This window comes from Capra hircus, chromosome 19 (assembly GCF_001704415.2).
Source record: "Capra hircus breed San Clemente chromosome 19, ASM170441v1, whole genome shotgun sequence".
Taxonomy (NCBI): Eukaryota; Metazoa; Chordata; class Mammalia; order Artiodactyla; family Bovidae; genus Capra; species Capra hircus.
In genome coordinates, this window is record NC_030826.1 from 11,686,686 (window position 1) to 11,708,624 (window position 21,939).

Sequence of the window (21,939 nt, forward strand, 5' to 3'; positions counted from 1 at the left end):
TCAGTCTTCTGGGACACCCAAGTATTTATGAGCTTTTATTCTTGGTTCCATTCATGATGGAACCTCTGAAACCCAGTGCATCTGAAAGAGTAAAGTAAGCTGGGTAGATTTTATGTTCATAAGAATAGGGATAGTGTCTGACTTATGTTTTATTACGTGGCAAGTAATTTATTTAAAATGGCTTTAATGAAAAAAAAAAAAATGTGTTCAACAACACCAAGGTTCAGAAAGGCAAACTCAGAGAGAAAGCTGCTAACTCTGGTAACTCTTCTACTGAAGATCACCTTTTCAAAGAGCTTCCCTCGTGGCTCGGTTGGTAAACAATCCGCCTGCAATACAGGAGACCTGGGTTTGATTCCTGGGTTGGGAAGATCCCCTGGAGGAGGGCATGGCAACCCACTCTGCTATTTTTGCCTGGAGAATCCCCACAGACAGAGGAGCCTGGCAGGCCACAGTTCATGAAGCTGCAAAGTTGGACATGACTGAGTGACTAAGCACAGCATCACAATCTTCAATAGGGCAGCTTCACTAAAGAGGCAAAAAATCAGATTTGTTGTTGCTGTTGGAAAGGGATAAACAATGGGTACAGTAACAGGAAATGATCATGGTAATGGATATAGAACACAGACTTAAGGACTTTGAGGCTAAAAAGACATTAACAAGATGAGATAATGTACCAGGCAAAGGACTAATTCAACATTCATTCTTTCAGTTCACACTTTTGGAGCCTTACTGGTATGAGGACCTGTTCTATGCCAGGCTGAACAAATCCCAGGACTCCTAAAATTCATAACATAATAAGATAGAAAGACTTTAAAGAATTTAAAGGGAGCAAGCATGCTATGAGAGACATCCTCAAAATGTCTCAGGAAAAAAAGGAAGGAGATATTTTTATTATTGTTGTTTCAAATTTTGAGTACAGAGGCAGGAACTTATATCTTCCCATCTTTAATTTCCAACTAGAAAATAATGGATGAGAGATGTGTGAATAATTAATTCGGGAATTAGTAAAATGAGGGAACTCACATAGACAAGAAATCTCATCATCTCACATATAATGATTTATACATAAAAATATACCAAATTTTAAAATGAAAGTTCATATTGAATCTAATACACAAAAATAGTATAATGATCTTTTCTTCCCCTTTCAATTGCTCAAAGTCTTTATTTAAAGATGATTCTATCACCTCCTTGTGTCATGGATTTTCTTGGAAAATGCAGCTAGAATTTAACAAACCTCCAGATTTATTCTCCGCAAAAACTAAAGACTCCTCCAGAATAGTATCAGCATCTTACTAATTGTTGACATCTCAATAGATGTTTGTTGAATGAATGAAGGAAATACATTTTTTCTCATATCCAGTAAGTACAGGAAAATACAACCCTATGATCTATCGAAAAAGAAAATTAATTTTGAAGGGAACCCAAAGTACTTCAGAAGATAGCAAGGTGCTAGAATCTATCGCTTTCACTACTCGCTTTAGTCTCAGGTTGACCAGGAGCACAGGTTTGGTAATTTTAAGAACAGATCTTCAGCCACTCCCTTATGGTTACATCAAGCCTAAATTTCCGAGCCAGGATTTTTCATTAAGCCTGAGGCTTCTTACTATAATGAGATTTAGCAGAAGAAACTCATAGTATCCTAAACCTTGGACTTGGCTTAAGTATGTCCCTCCAGCTTATGCTTCAGCTTTCCTTTGGATGGAGAGGGAGAACAGTGTCCCTTTCTTTATTTCACCTTCTAAGCACACATATGATAGTGACCTTAAAATTCAAAATGTCTGAGATCAGTGAGGAATCACTATGTCAATTCTAAATGTCACCTTCACCAACCATTCTTTACTATACTTTACTATGTAAGTATAATGAAAACAGTAGAGGCTGTTTAACTGCAGCTTTAGTAGTGGGCTTCATAAAACTGTGAAATACATACAATATCTCACACACCATTCTACTTACAACCCCCAGCTGGGATAAGACCTGTAAGTGGCAAATGCCATGAGAATGGATATTCTCACAGTATTTCTGGCACATCCAAACAGAGGAAGTCCCAAAACTCTCATGAGAAAATAAGCTCTTCTAAAACTCTCATCCCAGTTCTCTGGGCTTACTCTATACAGATAAACTTCCATAAGCCTTCAGGCTTTCGGGTCTTTAACAAAATCCACCAGAGCTTTGATCCTTTAGAGGTTTACCAGTCCCCAAGATAGACGGCGTTCTCTTGGGGGAAAAAAAAAAAAATCCCAAGTTCCAATAAAATGGTTTTCTCAAAGCAGGAATTCTACTTGCGAACAGAAAATCATTTAAAAATCAGAGTGTTCAAAACATCCTTTGATGTTTAAAGCAATGATATTCTGTTTTCAGTTGTTTATTTGTTAATGGTTATTATTGTTTTTAACATTACAAAGTCCTAAGCCAGAACAGCTCACATTGGGGTTTAACTACTGACTTTCTGTATTTCCTTGTACAAGTTGGCATTTTTGAAAAAGGAATTATGAAAACAACCTTGTGGGGTCTTTTCTTCCCCCCGTTCTGCTTTCTGGATGAAGAGTACCTGCAAGTACTTTGGGAAAGGACTCTCAGGCTCCTCATGAGTACACAGCACTGTCCGTGTGTGAGGTGGACAGGGTGTGATCTCTGTTTACTAAAAAATGCTGCTAACTTCAAAATGCCACCTTATCATGTGTGCATGGTCCCAAAATATGTTTTCACACACTCTACCCTGTAAAATCACAGGGGGAAAATGGATGAAGTTGAGGATAAAAGTAAAGACAGAAAATAACAATGGTCTTTGTTGCTGCGCTGGAGCGGCAGCCTGTCAGGTCAGCCTTGCAGAGGTATATTCCCAAACCAGTCATCATTAATGGACTCACTTCCACAGGAAAAAAAAAAAAAAAAGACAGAGTCTGAAAACTCCGGACAAAAGAAATCCCTGCAGACAAAGTAAAAACAAATTAAAAGACCCATTATAAAACACAGATGCTACAAGGAAAATAAACTTTCCAAGATTTACTGGGCTTTGACAAACTTGAACATTTGTGGAAAAGACATCAGCAACAACTCCCAGGTATGTGGCTGCGAAGCTAGACTCCTTTCTGTTTTATCTTTACCCTCCCTACACAAGCTGCCAGGTTGGTATTCTTAGCTTCTGAACGCAGTGATGTGAGAACATGTGAACGTGGCAAACTGCCAGCCACGAGAAATCTCTAAAGCCGGCAAGAGCTGAAATTATTGACCACCTCAGATTATGTTAAATATTAAAGTTAATACCAGTGTATCTGTGTGTACACATGTATTTCTTCTTAAATGCAAACCAGAAGAGGAAAAATAAGACATAGATGCAATTACAGGCTTCCTTCCCATCCTTTAAAAAAATTTCCCTACCCTACCATGCTGTGAACAAAGGCAAATAAGAGCAGTTAAAATAACATTATGCAATCAGGGGATCAGAGCTGTAGATGAGAAAGTACCTTAAAACAGTATCACATCAGTGAGAAAGAGAAAACTTTTTGTTTCAGGTTTCTAGAGGCACAAGCTACAGATTATTGCTAATGAGGGTTTAAGGAAGATTCTAGGAACAGAAGGTATAAGAAACTAAGAACTACAATGGAAACAAGTGGACCAAATGGAGAGGGGGGAGGATAAAGAAGCATTGTCTTTTGTTGTCATTAGGGATGCAGGGATAAATACAAAAATGGCAGAGATTCACGTGGAAAAAAGCAAAAGGACACTAGGCAGAGCTGATGACTGGACACACTCTTGTCTCCTTTAGGCACTCCATTTTTCAGAAGCTTTACAACAGAAACATATATAAAATGAGACTCCAACAAGAGTTTCAAATTCTCTTCTCATCTCCCATTCACAGGACCCACTCTTGTTCTGGGATATAAGCCCCCGCTCAGCGTCCTTGGTCCCCTAATATTTTAAACCCTCATGCTGTGCACCTGGAGCAATGAGGCATACTGAGAACCAGAGAGTGTGTGACAGGCTGCCAATCCTGGAAGACAATTCTACAGCAAGAACTCTATTACCGAACATCCCATGACTGTCCTCCTTCCAGCAATGTCCTTGCTCTAAGACCTCACGGAGGTAGATGGTTCACACTCAACATCACGTCTTTCCAAAATAAAAACTGGCAGTAAGTTCATACGGGGCTTATTTTTTGGTGCCTTGGCTTTGCACAGAAGACCAAAACGTCCAGTCTGCTTTTAATATCCCGCTGTGGAATCGACATGGATAAAACTCCAAAATATACCAATGAGTTTAACCAAGTTAACTCTGTAGTTGAAAAGCTCCTAACTTCTAGACTCTGTCAAAAGGAGTACAATGGTAGCTTGTTTTGAAACAATCACTAAAATCTAGGCTTTGAAAAGTTAAAAACGTACTGAGCTCTGGCTTGCCATCTAATTTAACATTAAAGCTTTCTCAGCTAAACACTCGATAATTATTTAATCAAAACCAAATAAAGTCCTTTCCGAATATATAAAAAGTATCCTGTGCAAATGGGAATTTCCTGACTGTGGGCTGCTTGGAGCTGACATGAGAGTGTCTATTTCTCTTTTTCTTTCTCTCTTTTTTTTTCCCCTTTCCTAGATGAGAATGACAAGCTTCCCAGCTGCAGTTCCAGGACTTTCACCTCCTTTTTGACCTTTTCTCAGGCGTATTCCAGTATAATCTGTAATCTACTCAAGTAGGAAGAGGAAACAGCAGCGCCCTGGTGAGAAACAGCGCCTTCTGACCCACATACCAAACTGGGCGGAAGCAATGCTTGTTCACAGGAGCCAAGGCGAGCAGAACACACACAATTAGGAGAAAATGAATAATGCATCCATATTTTTTTAAAAGACTGTTAACAGAACAAGCAAACAGCTTTGGTGACAAAGTGCAAGATAGGAAGTGTTCAAGGCCAATTCTGATTCGGTACTGACTTGCTCTCCCTGTAACTTTTTGGAGAGTAATAGGTGGGGAAGCAAAGATACTGTAAAAACGTTTATGCATTTCAAGCAAAAACACTTGTTGCTTTTTCAAGTAGACAGTTCACAGCACAAGAGACATAACTATAGGTACTTTGGGGAGGGATAGGAGGGTAGAAAAATAGGAGAATACCCACAAAATTGACTTGAAAACAAGAATCCAATTTTTTTTTTTTTTTTTTTGCAAGATGGTGATTGAGGCTTTTAATGATACTGTCATCACTCTTCCCATCACATACAAAGGAGCTGCATGGAACTTCACACTAGTGCTTATTAAATGTCAGGAGAATTAAAACTTCACATCCTGGAGAATTAAAACTGCACTAATTATTAAAGTTATCAAGGTATAAATTTACAAATAATCAAATATACAATTTGCTAGATGGTTTCTTTTTCCATCTGAATACTTTTTCATCAGTTAGTTATTACCTTAATGTGTTCACCACTGTTACATGTAAATGTGTTTTTCTTTCCTTAAATCTAAAACTCAATAAATTTAGAAAATGTGTATGTAAAAACTAAAAGTCAAAAGGAGCTGCTGCTCAAACTATATGCAGAACAAGATCAGTCCACACTACTCTTAAAAGATTCTAAAGCTGTCTGAGAACGAGGAGCCTTGGAATGCAAAAATAAGCCTAGAAAGGGAGATGAGATCAAGAGTTAGAAACAACATTCATAAAAATACAAATGTGGGGAAACAGAAATATTTCCAGAAATTTTCAGAGATAAAATGTGTATGGGGACAGGCAATTAAATATATTGTGTGAACATGTTTTGTCTACATTTCCTTTCCACTCTATTTCTGGCACAATCTGTTCACAGGGCCAACCCAAATTTACAAAATGAATTTTTAAAATCTTTCCCCATAATTGGGAAGTTCATTACCTTAGTTTATTATTCTTACAGCATATTAAGATTTGAGATGAAGAACATTTGTAAGAGCTGGTTCTCTTAATATTTTAGAAGTTTCAGCAATTATTAATTCATTTTAAACATTAGGATTGTAGTTTATCACTCTTTCAACAATGAAAAATCAAAACAGTAAATGGACTATACTTAACGCTAAATGGACTATACTTAACACTAGAGGGACCAAAACAAACTCTTTGTATAAATAAGAAGAATAAAGGAAAAAGATCTTGGGATTTTTGCTTTCAGATTCACATTATTCCTAAATCTAACAAATTTAAGCAACCTCAAAATTTCCCAGTCTTCTGAACTGAGCTTAAGCAGAGTTTTGGGAGTAAGTGCTTAGAAGTGAAAACTTTTAATATAGTGAAAAAAATCCCCAGAACTAAAAACCCCATAATCTGACATCACTTAAACCGAATTTGGGATTAAATGAGTTCTCCAAAGTATAAATAAATCCTCATTGAAATGCTTTTTAAAAATATACTACACCCATATCTCTCATACTTAAATATCTTGCAATGATATCATGTCAACAGAGCAAACAGAAGCACTTAACTGACAAAGGAAAAAGCTTATAGAAACTTCTCGGCATCATTCAGTAAATATAATACTATTATTTAAACTGAACATATAAGATGTGCAAGAATGGGAACTGGCACTGAAATAAAAACAAACACTGTAACAAGATAAAATACTGAATAAATTGCCAGATTCAAGGTGTAATGTTCTTAGACTCGGAGGACTCGAAATAATTAAAACATTTGCAGAACTGGTCTTTTTCCAGTACGTTAAACACCGTATACTGAAAGAAGAACTAAATATTAAAATCCAAGTATTTTCTGCTGAATAACAACTATCACAGTACACTGGAAGCAACTTTCCTAATAATAAAAAAGACATAATTCAAAATAGCAATAGCAAAGATGTTCCCCACAACCTCCTTCTCGCTCCCTTACCCCCACTCCATAGAAGCCTTCCTTCTTTTAACTCATGACCATTAAGGATATTTTCTGGCTCTACTTCAGCATCATGACTCAGGTCATGAGAAGTGTCAAAGATGCACTTCCTTCAGATGGGAAAGAGCAACAGATTTTAACAACCATACAAAGATGGGAGTACTGTGCAAAAGAGCCAAATCAGCATTTTTCACAGAAGGGAAGATAAAACCTTTTCTACTCACATATATTTTATTTCCAGCTTAAAAACACTTAAATAGCATTCTATCTAAAATATGCTTACATGTTCTGCTCAAGAAGAAAACAGGAAACCCATACACAATTTAGCTGCCTAAATTATCAACAATGTATGAGAGAGAACTGTTCACCAATCAAAAAAGAAAAAGAAAAAAGTCAAAGTATACCCTACGAACATTAATAAATAGTTCAAGTCTTTGTCTTCTAAATGTATTTCTCCAAAAGCAAAAACCATGAATTTACCTGTTTACATTAAAAACTACTTTTGATAGAAAAAGTCCTTGAGCGAGAGAATCACAAAGAAGAGTGAGACCTGACCCTACCTGGGCACCTGAGAATGAAGACTCTACCACCTTCCTTGCGACTCTGCTGCCTTAGCAGAAACACTTAATCAGCTGGATTACTGCCAGGAAATCATATTCAATTAACAGTACTGTCGCTTTATATTTTCTTTCATCCATGATTTTATCAAAGTGTACATGTTTTAATCCACTCCAAATTAGACAGGAGTGAAATATTATTGAACATTTGTTAATTCCTGACCAGGAAAGATTCTCAGCACTGAAAAGGGAACGGCCTGTCTCGTCTGAAGCTGCCAACAACGGCAATGCCCACACTAACTCTACTCTATCCATTTGAAACAGCTTCACTCCTGTGCTTCACTCTAGCTTCAATATTCTCACCTGCAAAAACACATCATCCAATGTTAATAACTCTTTCAATGAACCTTAAATCCCCTTCCTTTTCTCATCCTTCTCCAAATTCTAAATGTCATTTTATGCTAAGATCCATTATAGTTTCTATTTCTCAACAGAAACCATTATGGTCTCTATTTGTGTGTAACCCTGGCACAGCACAGACCCCACTTGCCGTACCCTTCTACAGTTTGCAAACTTCAAGCCAGCAGTCAGGTTTTTACTTCCTGCTCAGATTCTTAAGTTCAAGACTGCTCATGGCTGCTACTCCCAAGTCTCATAATTTCTAAATCCATTTACTTGGGTCACTCCTGCTGACACTGGTCATTGGGTATCAGAATTTTCCTACTTAATTATCTTCCTCATTGGAAAACTAAGGCTAAGCTTACCTGCAAATTGATAAGCCAAATCCTCTTATAAGGAGGCAAAGAAATGGATCAAAAATTATAACTACCTTTTAAAGAGATAAACAATTTTACATCTATAGAATTAGAAAAGGGTGAGATAATAAAGAAACATTCACAGAAAAGGATATTAAAAGCATACTGCAGAAATTTAAAAACCTGTAGAAATAAAAAAATACTGTAGAAATTAAAATGCAATAAGCAGGTGAGGAGATAAAGTTGGGGATATTCTTTCAAAGTAAAACAAAAAGACAAAGAGATAGAAAATGGAAAAGGAAGTTAGGGGTTCAGTGTAGGAGATCCATTATCCAACTGACATGATTTTGAGAAAGGGGCAAAAAAAAACAAAAGAGCAAGAAATAAATTATCAAGAATTGAAGCCTCCGAGTGGGAGCAGTGGGTGCAGGAGAGTGCAATTTTTCATTATAAAATTGTGATATCATTTTACTTTTCAATAAATGTATGTACTGCTTTGGTACAAAAATTTTATTGAATAGGTAAACAAAAATAAAACTCCAAATGTCAGCAGAAAGGCATCAGGCCTCAGTAGTGGCGTGTAATCACTGCTCCCATAAAGTACAGAGACAGATCCTTGAGTAGCAATATACAGAGAAACAAAGAAAGGAACTGTTAGAACACACAGAAACCATTCCCTCCAATGATTAACTAAAACATTTGCCTTCATTCAACTCCCTAAATTCATTCATAGGAGCTAGGTACCTGGATGAGATACTAAAACTAGATAATAAATGACAGCAGTTTATTTCAAAAATTCAATTCTGTAATAAGACTTTGAGGAATAAATCATAGAAAACATAATAAAAAGGAAGCTAAGGTATTACAAAATCTTATACGGCTTCAATATCCATAGAACACCACGTTCATGCCAGGGCGGCCATGATTACAATCATGGGAAAGTTTAGAAAAGATCGCCCTCTAGAGGCATGTCTCATTAACCATTTTAAAACAAAACTTGAAACCTGCAGTCTATGACCTGCCAAAGTTAAAATACAGAGAAAACACAAAATATTTCATAGAGAGTAAAAAGCAAAATAAAAAGTACCAATTTAGCTTCAACTGATAACTACTTTAGCCAGAATTTATTTTAAGGAATAAAATTAAAAAGAGAGAAAAATATGCCATATTACAAATGATATAGACAAAAGATAAAATAGTCAGAAAGACTTGTTTTTATTGTATTAAATTTAATATAAAGTAAAATTTAGAGATAATATAAGAGTTTTTAAAATATATTCCATAGGTGATTTTATTTTCCTCAAAACTATCTTATCTTAAACTTTCTCTCAATTTTGCTATGAACCTGTAACTGCTCTATAAAATAATCTATTAAAAAATCATGCTATCTTTATTTAGTAGACGGTTTCTTCAATTAGGGCTTGTGAAATAGAAGCACTTTGTCTTCAGGACAGTATTTATTATAAGGCCTCTCTTTTCAATCTACTTTCCCTAAAGAACTCATCTGCCCTCTCCGAGAAATAAGAGGGAGTGACATAAAAATAATTTAAGTATGCATAGTTTTTGTGCATAGAAATGTAAAGACAAAGATGATCAACTAATTTATAAGGAAAAAAACTCACTAGGAAAACTAATAGACTTAAAACAAGATATTAAAAAAAAAAAAAAAAACAAGAAATTAGAAACTTCACCAGAACTACAAGAAAGTACATGCAACCAGTTTAAAAAAAAAAAAAGGTACTAAACTATGATAGCCTAAAAGAAGATTTTTATCCATTTAACATGTATACACTATATATATACTCTGTGTCATATGAGGCATAAAATTTAAAGCAGAGCTACAGTGCACATGATTGATTTTTCTTGGCAAAAATTAAAACATATAAATGGAAACTCCAATCCAGAAGTAAACAGTGATGTGGAAAGAGAAGTCAAGAAACATCACATTATTATTGATTGTCTTAAGGACGTGAAACTATATAAGGTTGAAACGTGTGGTTGCTTTGTATTTACAACTGTGATGTGGTCTGTATCAAGAAAACTACCGATCAACAAAAGTAAGTAATTACAATAAACCATCAAATGAAGGCTATAAACAGAGTTTCTAACAAAAACAAAGAATGCCTCATATAGATGCCAAGAAGAAAAGTGATGCTACCAGTTACTTAGAAGCACTTTATTAAAATAGAGAGACTTCAAGTCCAAGAAATTGGAGGCCCCATCTACAGGACTCAGAGTCCTATCAACTACTTCCATTTGAAAGAAGCAGAATCTGGAATTCAGATGCCTGAAGCTATGATTCCCTTGAGGACTTATGACTTAATGGAAAGGAGACACCTCTGAGAACCACAGAAGTGAATCCAAACTCTCTGTTGATGCAACAGAAAAAAAAAAAAGGAAAAAAACAAATTCTTTGAAAGACCTATCACATAGTAACTGCCATATTCTTGAATCTAAACTGGAAAACTAATTTGCAAAATAAAGAAATGCAAAGGACAGAGAATGGATGGATTAATTTATTCAACAATATTTCCTAATGTATGGTATCACATACATAAAGAAAGCTGAGCACCAAAGAATTGATGCTTTCGAACTGTGGTGCTAGAGAAGACTCTTGAGAGTCCTTTGGACAGCAAGAAGATCAAACCAGTCAATACTAAAGGAAATCAACCCTGAATATTCATTGGAAGGACTGATGCTGAAGTTGAAGCTCCAATACTTTGGCCACCTGATGTGAAGAACACTGGAAAAGATCCTGATGCTGGGAAAGACTAAGGGCAGGAGGAGAAGGGGGAGACAGAGGACGAGATGGTTGGATGGCATCACCAACTCAATGGACACGAGTTTAAGCAAACTCCAGGAGATAGTGAAGGACAGGGAAGCCTGGCATGCTGCAGTCCATGGGGTCAAAAAGACTCAGACACATTAAGAAACAATGTCAGAAATCAACTTACTAATTTTGAGCTTAATAATGCTACAAGATCCTATACATAATAGGGTCACAATTATATTTCAGTCACTTATTATTGGATGAGTTCTTCATTTACTCTCTTTTCTGTATATAAGGTACTAAACAAAAATATGAATAGTGAATAGGTCCTATATACCTCATCAATAATAAACAAAATCAATAATGAAACTAATCACAGCAGGTAATCTTCTCCTAAGTTATTTCATATGTGCCAGACACCATTCAAAATGCTTTGATCCTCACAGTAACTCTCTAAGCGAGGTACTTTTATTATCCCCATTTTACTGATAGAGAATTAAGGCACAGGCAGAGCAAGTACTGTGTTTGAATTAAAGGAGTCAGAAAGTCACCCAGCTTCCACCACAGGAAGTCTGACTGCAGGTCCTCCAACTGACTCCAGAATAAAGCCACAGTTAATAACGGAGATCATCAAAAATAATAGGTAGAAAGCAGTAAGCAATCAATCCAGATAAAGAACTTACAGAAGAAACACATACTGGAGTTAGGCACTTTATGTTAAGAGGGAGAAAGCACACTGCGAGCTGAGCTGAGCTGCCAAGATGCATTCAACATTTACCTGAAGAAATAAGCAGAAAGCAACTCAGGTGCAGAAACAAGGTGTCGACTGAAGCTGAAAAGCAAAAGCAAGTAATTAAATTTGCTTGAAGCGTAAATAATAGTGCCAGGAAGGGTTTCTTCATTCAGCAAAAACTTCCTAACTGGTACAGGGAATGCCTCATCTCCCAGAGGACTACTTGCCTGTCTCCTTGAAGCTCCCAATACCCGCAACCACACTCACTTCCTATTTCTATGAGAGAACACAAGCAGTCGTCTCTTTGCCCTCTAGTGTGAGTGCACGCATGCTCAGTCAGGTCCGACTCTCTGTGGATCCCATGGACTGCAGCGCGCCAGACTCCCCCATCCACGGAATTTTCCAGGCAAGAATACTGCAGTGGGTTGCCATTTCCTAGTCCAGCTTTGCCCTCTAACTTTTCCTCATTTTCCATCAATGCTCATTGAAAGGCCTGTCAATATGGCCTCCAATTTCTCTCTTCCCATCCTTTATAAAATCCACCCCTATCAGGCCCCCAGGGCTCCACCAAAATTGCCCTTATCAAAGCCACAAGTCCTCTCTTGACTAAATGCAATGGTATTCTATCTTTTTCTCAGTCCTTATCTTAATTGTCCTATTGGCAGAATTTAACACATTAATCACACCCTTTCTTTTCTCAGGGAAAAAAAAATGTCTTCCTTTGGCCTCTAGGATTTCTCACGTGTGGCTGTCTTTCTATGCCACTTACTACTTAAAGTTGAAGGCCCCAGGGCTCAGACCTGGGACATCTCCATCTTTTCATACTCATTCATTTACTAGGTGATCTCCTCCTGCTTTGGCTTGCTTTATCTATGCCTTCTCAACATTCATTCCCAGCCTGTTCCTTCCCACTGAACTCCAGATTCATAAAACCAACCACCTGCCTAGCATCACTAGGTCAAGATCCCTCTTAAACTAAACATATCCAAAACATGTCCGTGTCCTAGTTTCTAATCCTGTCTCTATTCTCAGACCTGCTTTACCCCCGTGATCCTCATTTCCTGTGATAGCAGTCCCACCCTTCCAGGTGCTCAGGCCAAAAGCCTTACTGGTCACCCTGACTTCTCTCTTTCCTCGCCTGGATTTCTGCAATATCCTCTTCACTGGTCTCAAAAGGGTTCTAATCTTACCAGACAGCAGACGGTGCATTTTCAATACACATCTCCATTCTGCAGTCTTGCTATGTCACTCAAAACCCTCCACAACTTCCCCATTTCACTCCGAGTAAAATTCAAAGCCTGACATGACCCGGCTGCACTTCCTCTCTGACCACATCTACTCTGCAGCTTGCACGATGCTTCTCAGCCACATGGGTCTCCTGGCCACTCCAGGGACACTTCAGACACATTCCCAGCTCAGGGGCTTTCCACTGGCTGTCTCTTCTGCCTGGAACACGTTCTGCAGGTATCTGCATGACTTCCTTCCACAGTTCCATCAGAACTCCTTTCAAATGTCATCTTCTCAGTAAGGCCTGCTGGAAGCATCCTAATTTTAAACTGCAGTCCTCTCCGGTACACCCTATTTCCCTTCCTTTACTTTGTTCCATAGCACAGAAAACTATCTGTTCATCCATCCATCCACCTACCATCTATCCTATGTATCATACATACCACTCCACTAGAAAGTCAGTTCCATGGAGACAGAGATGCTTTCCTCTTTTAGTCACTGCTGTATCCTTAGAGCTCAGGAACGTAGTAACATTAATGAAAAGTTCTTGAATAAAATGAAAGACTCTTACAGATGTTAAAATGAAAAGCAACATTACCATGAATGAAAGGTTCTTCATTCTGACAAGTAATGAATTGTTTTTATTAGAAAAGCTTGATAGATGTTTGAAAACTTTCATTTGAAGACTTAGAATCTACATTTTACCAAATACTACGTGAGGTACCAAGGTACAAATATGAGTAAGAAAAAGATCCTCTCTTCATAGAGGTCAATCCACTGGGAGACACAGGCATGCAATGAACAAATAACATATTAAAATATAATAAAGTTATGTTCACAGTACCAATACCAGGCCTGATAAAGAAGACACAACATCAAGAGATGTTTAAAAGAGGTTTAAGAGATGAAGTGACAGTGTTAGCTAGATCAGAATGAAGTAGGGTTTTAGTAAACATTCAGGGGATAAAAATTATTTCGAGAAGGGTATGTCAAGAAATGAATATATGTGGCCTTTTCAGGGAAGGCTATGGAAATGTAGGCGTGGTGGGACAAGAAGCTGGGAAGAAGATAAAACCTTCCATAACATCCCCAAAGCACGGTGAAACACTGAAAAACTGAAAGTAGGAAAGTGGAAGAGTGTATTTACAGTTAACAAAGAAAATGCTTCCAATAGTTAAAGAAAAAAAAAGGGCTAGAGGATACTGAAACAGATGAGGTAAGAAATGATGGTAAGAGGTTGTTAATCATTTCTGTCGTGGACTACTTCAACAGTCCAGAAAAGTCTGTGGATTCTTTCTCAGAGTAATACTTACAAATGCGTGGGATATAATACACAGAATTACAAAAGAAAACTGTATTATTATATTGAAGTAGAGCTAGCAATTTATTTTAAAAATTAAGTTCCGCTATAGTAATACATGTAAATAAATATTAAAAGCAGTAATATTACATAATAATATATAAAAATTTTTAAGCAATGATGAGCATAAACCATATTTCAAAATATATCAACAATTCCAAACACTTCAAAATATATTTTTTGAATATGATACAAAAGCATCTGTGTTTTTATTGGTGACAGTGTTACAAGAACTGCTATTACTGGCGTGTGTTGTCTATATTCATAGTAAAAGAAAACATTTAACTTTGGGTAGGGGATCATAAACCGAAAGTTGAGATATTTTCCTATCCACGTTCATGGATCTTAAGAATGCCCTACCAAGACTAAGGTCCAGGCAACAAGATTAGAAATGAAAGAGATATTTAGAGAGAGTTATGTTTCAAATAAATAAACATCCTCTGTTCAGTAAAAAATGGCAAATAGATAAAATAATCCTAACAAACTGGATTGCCTCCAGAAAGTAAAAAGGAAATATCCCTATATCAACTGTTATTTAACAGTTTCCTTTAGTTTGCTAAAAAGAGCACAGACAAACAACAGTAATACCGCCAAAGCATGATTCATTTTCAAGATGAATCCCTCCCCGTTCAAAAGTTTACATTGTTTTTGACTAGCATCAGATTGTTTATCCACACAAACTGTAAATACATCATTTTTAGAACTAACCAACAACAATGCCCATTTTGTTTTGACATGTACCGTACAAAAAGAACATAAAGAAAAATGACCAGCACTCGAATGTCTGCACTTGAAAAATGAGAAAAAATGACGGAGTAAGCAGGTAAAATTCCAACTTAATAAAACTTCAGCACACATTATGAGAAGGAAAATGTCCCCTAAAATTCTTTGCTTTCAAAGGGGAATTTAAGAACAGCTGTGTTGCCCAATAACCCATAATCTTCTCTCTGAGATGTCTTCTCTTAACTTTATGCAAAAATATTAAGAAAGTTGTGAAAGCAATAATGCTGAGACAAAATAATATATTTTGACAGAGAATTCAAGTATTACTCTTCAAAGGTCTGATCTTTTACAAATGACAGATCCTTAATTGGCTGGCACTTCGCACTGTTCAGCAAAAATACATGGAAAGGTATTTGTTCAGCACTCAGTATGTGCTTTTTCCCCTTAGACAAGAGCAGAGATGACCTCAATTTTCTGTGCATCTTATGCCCAAAGTCTAACACAGAACCCAGTATATGGTATCTTATTAGAGAACGAAGAATGGGAAGAAATGAGGAGCTCAGAAGAACACTCTCTGAAAAGGCACACATGCAAAGACTATACATTCTCCCTATTTCTCTACTAATACATCTGGTTCTCTGGTCAACCTAGCCACCCAGTGTGCACACTGAATCTCTCTCCATGAAGTTTATGGTGAAACTGAAGTTAAGAAAAATATGCAACACAAAAAGCAAAGCCCTTGAAGAACCTATGTTGTTCAATGTTCAGTCACTAAGTTGTGTCTGACTCTTTGTGACTCCATGGACTGTAGCATACCTGGCTTCCTTGTCCTTCACCATCTCCTGGAGTTTGCTCAAACTCATGTCCACTGAGTCGAAAATGCCATCCAACCATTTCATCCTCTGTGGCCCTCTTCTCCTGCCCTCCATCTGTGCCAGCATCAGGGTCTTTTCCAATGAGTTGGCTCTTCACATCAGGTGGCCAAAGTATTGGAGCTTCAGCTTCACCATCAGTCCTTCCAATGAATATTCAGGGTTGATTTCCTTCAGGATTGACTGGTTTGATTTCCTTGCTGTCCAATGGACTCTCAAAAGTCTTCTCCAGCACCACAATTTGAAAGCATTAGTTTTTTGGCACTCAGTCTATACCACCACCTAATTATAGAACAAAGTTGTATTGTTGTTTAGTAGCTAAAGTTATGTCCAGCTCTTTTGTGACTCCATGGACTGTAGCCCACCAGACTCCTCTATCCATGGGATTTCCCAGGCAAGAATATTGGAGTGGGTTGCTATTTCCTTCTCCAGGGGATCTTCCTGACTCAGGGATCAAACCCGCATCTCCTGCACTGGCAGACTTTACTACTGAGCCAACAGAGAACCCAATGTGACAAAAGCTACACCAAAAACTGTAAGGAATCATTTCTGAAGTAAAATGTCCTGCAAATAGCTGAAAATATGAATAAATATCTCGAAGCTTTCTAAACCTTTTAAACATGCTAAATACTTTTTTTAATGACTGTTTTCACCCAAGACTTATTGTAAAAGATTTTCATGGACCACTAGTTAAATATAAATGAATCACAACTGTTCTTATAAAAAATAATAGAACCAAAGCACAAAACATCATCTAGGTAGAAAACAAAGATCTCAAACTTGGGACTTGACTGGTGGTCCGCCAGGTAGGACCTCACTTCCTAATACAGGGGTTGTGGGTTCCATCCTTGGTCAGGGAGAGAAGATCTCCACATGCCTGCCTTGTGGCCATAAAACCAAAGCAACATAAAACAGAAGCAATGTTGCACCAAATTCAATAAAGACTTTAAAAATGGTCCACATCAAAAAAATCTCAAAACAAAAACAACAAAGGGCCCAAACTTTTCTGAGTTGCAGAATTTCTCCCCAGGATTCTAGTTACAAATATATTTTTTTCAGTCTATCTTAAAATTTCCTCCAAAGAAAAAATATATCTAAATTTATCTATTACATGTATCTTTAATTGACTAGGTATTACAAAAGCCCATGTGTTCAAGCAGGAGCTAAAACAAATAAGGATAAGGATATATCCAGAACCACAAAGATATACCCAAACAAGTACTTGTACACACATGTTCATAGTACCACTATCCACAAAAGCTAGAAGGTGGAAACAACCCAAATATCCATCAATGGATGAATGGATAAAATACTGTGGGACATACACGTAACAGAATACAATTCAACCATAAAAAGGAATGAAGTGCTGATACATACTACAAAGTGGCTGTACCTCAAAGAAGCCAGAGAAAACGTGATATATTTTATGACTGCAGTTATATGAAATATCCATATCAGGTACATCTGTAGAAATGGCAGCAGATTGGTGGTTGCTAGGGACTTGGGCACAGAAGAGTGGGGAGGAATTTCTTAAAGAATATGCAGTTTTTGTTTGGAGTGAAGAAAATATATTTGGAACTAGACAGAAGTTGTTGTTGTAAAATTGCTAAATCACGTCCAACTCATTGGAACCCTATGGACTGCAACACACCAGGCTCCCCTGTCCTTCACTATCTCCCAGAGTTTCCTCAAGTCCATTGAGTCAGTGATGCCATCCAACCATCTCATCCTCTGTCACTCCCTTCTCCTCCTGTCCTCAATCTTTCCCAACATCAGGGTCTTTTCCAATGAGTTGGCTTCTTCCCATCAGGTGGCCAAAGTATCGGAGCTTCAGCCTCAGCATCAGTCCTTCCAATGAATATTCAGGGTTGATTTCTTTTAGGATTGACTGGTTTGATCTCCTTGAAGTCCAAGGGACTCTCAAAAGTCTTCTCCAGCACCACAATTCGAAAGCGTCAATTCTTCAGCACTCAGTCTTCTTCATGGTCGAACTCTCACATCTGTACATGACTACTGGAAAAACCATAGCTTTGACTATAAAGACCTTTGTCAGCAAAGTGATGTCTCTACTAGATTTCCAAGGAGCAAGCATCTTTTAATTTCTTGGCTGCAGTCACCATCCACAGTGATTTTGGAGTCCAAGAAAATAACTACAACCACTCTGGTAGTATCTACCAAAGTCAAGATTTGCATACGTTGTAACCTAGTATTTCCACTCAAAAATGAGCACACATTTGCGCTACGAAACAAGTACCAACATTTTCATATCTTCATTATATATAAGAACTCCACAAGAAACCACCAAAATATAAATCAACAGTTGGAGAAAGAATAAATAAGTAGAAATATATTTATACAATTGGAATATGTAAGAGAAATGGAAATAAATGAATTAAACCTACATAGAAATATATGAATTAATCTCACAAACAATAGTGAGCAATAGTTTACTTTTTTAAAAGTAAGGAAGTGATTACCCTAAAATCAGAATCATGGTTTGCTTTTATGGAAAGGGGGCACAAAAATGGAGTTCTGATGTTTTACTTATTGGTTAGGATGATGGTTATACAAGTATTTTCTCTAAAATAAAGTAACGACTTATATGTGTCTTTGGGATTTGGGGGGCTTTTTGTGCAACACATTAATAGAAATCCCACAGAGGTGTATTTTAAGATAAAATGCAAATGCTGCTCTAAAATATGTATGACTCAAGACTATCCCTCTCCCAGAATAGATATTTCTTAATGAACTATAGTACTGACTCTGGTTAAAGCCAGAGCTTTCTGGAAAAGATCTACAGATAAAAAATTCAATCTCTAAATTTATGAAAACGGTCTTGAACACCATACTCCATATACATGGCATCAAGTAATCCCCATACAGTTAAAAAGTTAGGGAGTTAAAACAGTATGGTAATGATCATCATCACCATTATTTAAATTTATTAAATGATTTAATATATTAAGAATGTCCTCAAATGAACCCAAGATCTTTGTATGAACAGAGTAGAAAAATGGGTTTACTTTATTCCAGATCTCAAAAATTAAAGGTAAAAGGGAGAAGGACTGTTGGGAACAGTGAAGAGAGAGAAAACTGAGTTTACCATGCAGAGGGGATCCAGAGGGGCTGCTGGATAGACCTGGAACAGGGCTACAGCGACCTCCTTGCTTAGACGTCAGTTCCTGTTCAATCTCTTCCAGCCCAGCGCTCTTCTGGAAACGGCTCATACGATTCACGACTCGTGGTGACATATGTGTTCGAACACAAGGCTGGCCACCATAAGGGTTGATTGGGAAAACATGGGAAGTGCCCCGGAGTGTACTGACCACAACCCAGCGACAGTCATGGCTGAAGCATATGTCTTGCACCTAGAAATGAAACATGGAAAAACACAGAAATGACTGAAACTATTCAGATTTAATGAAGAACATCACACACATATTTCCAAATATAAACAGAAATGCTTGCCTGGTTACAAAATTTATCTCAGATCAGGTTGTCTTTTCAAAATGCTTATTTTAAAGATTAGACTCATTCTGAATAGTGATCAAAACTTCACATCAGGGATTTGATAAGATTTAGATATTCTAAAGGGAATTCTGTCCCTTGCTGTATAGAGTGCCAAATCAGAAAACAAGACCCATGCAGTTTCATCTATAAACCTATATTTTAAACATATATATATATATACATGGATAATATTCATTTCTTTAAAGGCATCTGCCTTCCAAAAAGTATAGAAAAGAAAAATTAAAACATACATTATACAATGTATACAAGGTGAAATTATTAATCTAATCATTTGTTCAGCAAATACCTGCTAGGTAACATGCTAATAAACACTAAGAACAAGAGGCAGATAAAATCATCCTTGATCTCACAGCCTACAAGGAAGGAAAGACATAAGAAATTAACAAAAACATAACATATAAAAGTGAAATAACTATTACATATGAGGCACAGTGGTAACAAAAGAGCAGGAACATACAAAATCTGCTTGTTACAGGCAGAAAGGAGATGTTCGAGATCCTGTATCTACAGGATCAGGAGTGGCATCAAAAAACATGATCTGAATAGTTCTGGGTTCTGGAAATGAGTTTTGAAGTAGGATATATTTATAAAGAAAAGAGAGAAGAGCATTCTAATTCAGACATATTAAGATATTCTACTTTGGATACAAATGCATAGACATAAGATGGAAGGGGCTTCCCACGTGGCTCAGATGGTAAACCTAAATTCAATCCCTTGTTCAGGAAGATCCCCTGGAGAAGGGACTGGCAATCCACTCCAGTATTCTTCTCTGGAGAATTCCATGGACAGAGGAGTCTGACAGTCTACAGTTCATGGCGTCGCAAAGAGTCAGATACACCTGAGAGACTGACACTTTCACTTTCAAGATGGAAATGAGTGGCAAGTAATTCTGTATGCCGGAAACAACATGAAAGTCAGAGCAAGTGGTATCTGGATTTTACTTAGAAAAGAGTGCAGTACAGATTTCAATTCTGAGCAACTCCCTAGCAGTCTAGTGGTTAAGATTCAGCACTTTCACTGCCCGGGGTCCGAGTTCCATCCCTGGCAGAGAACTAAGATCCCGCAAGCAGCACGGCACAGCCAAAGAAAAACAGAGCATTCAGTTCTTGAAGGATGACTGTGGGAGTGAAATGCAGGCGAGTGGACTTGTAGTAGAGATAAGGATAGCTGAAGGAAAGTTAGGTAGGAGTTCCTTCGATAAACACAGCAGCTAAAGGACTCTGAAGAGAAGAAGGAAGAGAAAATGTCTCAGAACACTCTACTGCTGCTGCTACTGCCAAGTCACTTCAGTCGTGTCCAACTCTGGGCGACCCCACAGACAGCAGCCCACCTATGACGACCCAAATGCCCATCAACAGATGACTGGAGAAAAAAGATGTGATACATACATACACACGATGGAATATTTCGACCATGATAACAATTTAAAAATATAAAATCTTATGTATTGCAGTGGTTACCAAACACTGCAGGCCATATGCTCTCTCTCAGCTATTTCAACTACTCAACTCTGCCCTTCCCAGTGTCAGAGTTACCATAGAAATATATATAGATCAATGCATGCAGTTATGTTCATTAAAAAAAAGAACTTTTTTTACAGAAACAACTGGCTGGCCACAGACCTGATCCAGGTAAAGTTAGTCACTAAATTGTATGACAGTTATCAGACACTAATATGGAATTTCCAGTATTTTCATATTAACAAACTGAATTTATTCCTTTTATCTTGAAATCAGTCTAATGGTGACAATTTAAACAAACATCTCTATTTATTTTTATACTTTAAAAAGATAGCCAAGTAAAATTCAATACTGCTTTAACCACAGTCTCTTGAAAAACAGGCAAGTCACAGGTACATAAGAAAGATTTCTACACTGGCTAAATGATAAACTAATTTTCCAGAACATAAAGCAATTATCAAACAGTATTTTAAAAAATAAACCAGACAACAAAAGTATGGTAATTTAAAGATGCTGATGAGTAGGATTTAACATGAAAAATGCACATGTGTCTCTATATATATGAATACAAAAAATAGTAGCTAACATTATAACAACATGAACTAAGTAAAACTCTTGAAGCAATCCAAGAAGCTAATTTTCAATATATTAAATCTTTGATAAGCCTAAATTCAGCTCAAAATCTTGACTAACATTCCAGAAATACCCTACAAATAAAAGCTGTAAGTATTCATCAAAGTACAAGAATCTAGAACCTTTGAAATAAAAAGAAATTTTAGTTTTATACATCAAACCAGTATTTCATTGCAAGACGACTCATAGAGAAAATGATTAATACACAGATAAAGCCTAAACTGAACCGCATGCCCACCCATGTCAATTATTGTGACACATCCCAAATGCCACGTTAATGTTATAATTAAAGAAGCTCCTGATTCTTTACGTGAGAAATTTAACTCCCAGAGAGTCTAGAATTACAAATAGAAAGTCGTTCCTCAAGTGTCTCATCTGCCTTCTTCGCCTACAGTAACTTTCAGCTAAACAAATTACAGGAAAGCGAAAGAAAAGGAAGCAGCAGGCCAAAGAAAAGGGTAAATGGCAGAAGCA

General features: G+C 37.1%; 1 protein-coding gene across 8 annotated transcripts in view; it reads right to left on the reverse strand.

Annotated features, from left to right (window-relative positions):
* The window catches only part of BCAS3 (BCAS3, microtubule associated cell migration factor), a 592,226-nt gene that overhangs the window by 350,357 nt on the left and 219,930 nt on the right, over window positions 1–21,939 (reverse strand). For all 8 annotated transcript variants that reach the window (XM_005693141.3, XM_005693143.3, XM_005693140.3 and 5 more), the window contains exon 15: window positions 18,945–19,209. In XM_005693141.3, coding sequence (XP_005693198.1) covers window positions 18,945–19,209 — 265 coding nt within the window. The remainder of the gene's footprint in view (window positions 1–18,944; window positions 19,210–21,939) is intronic.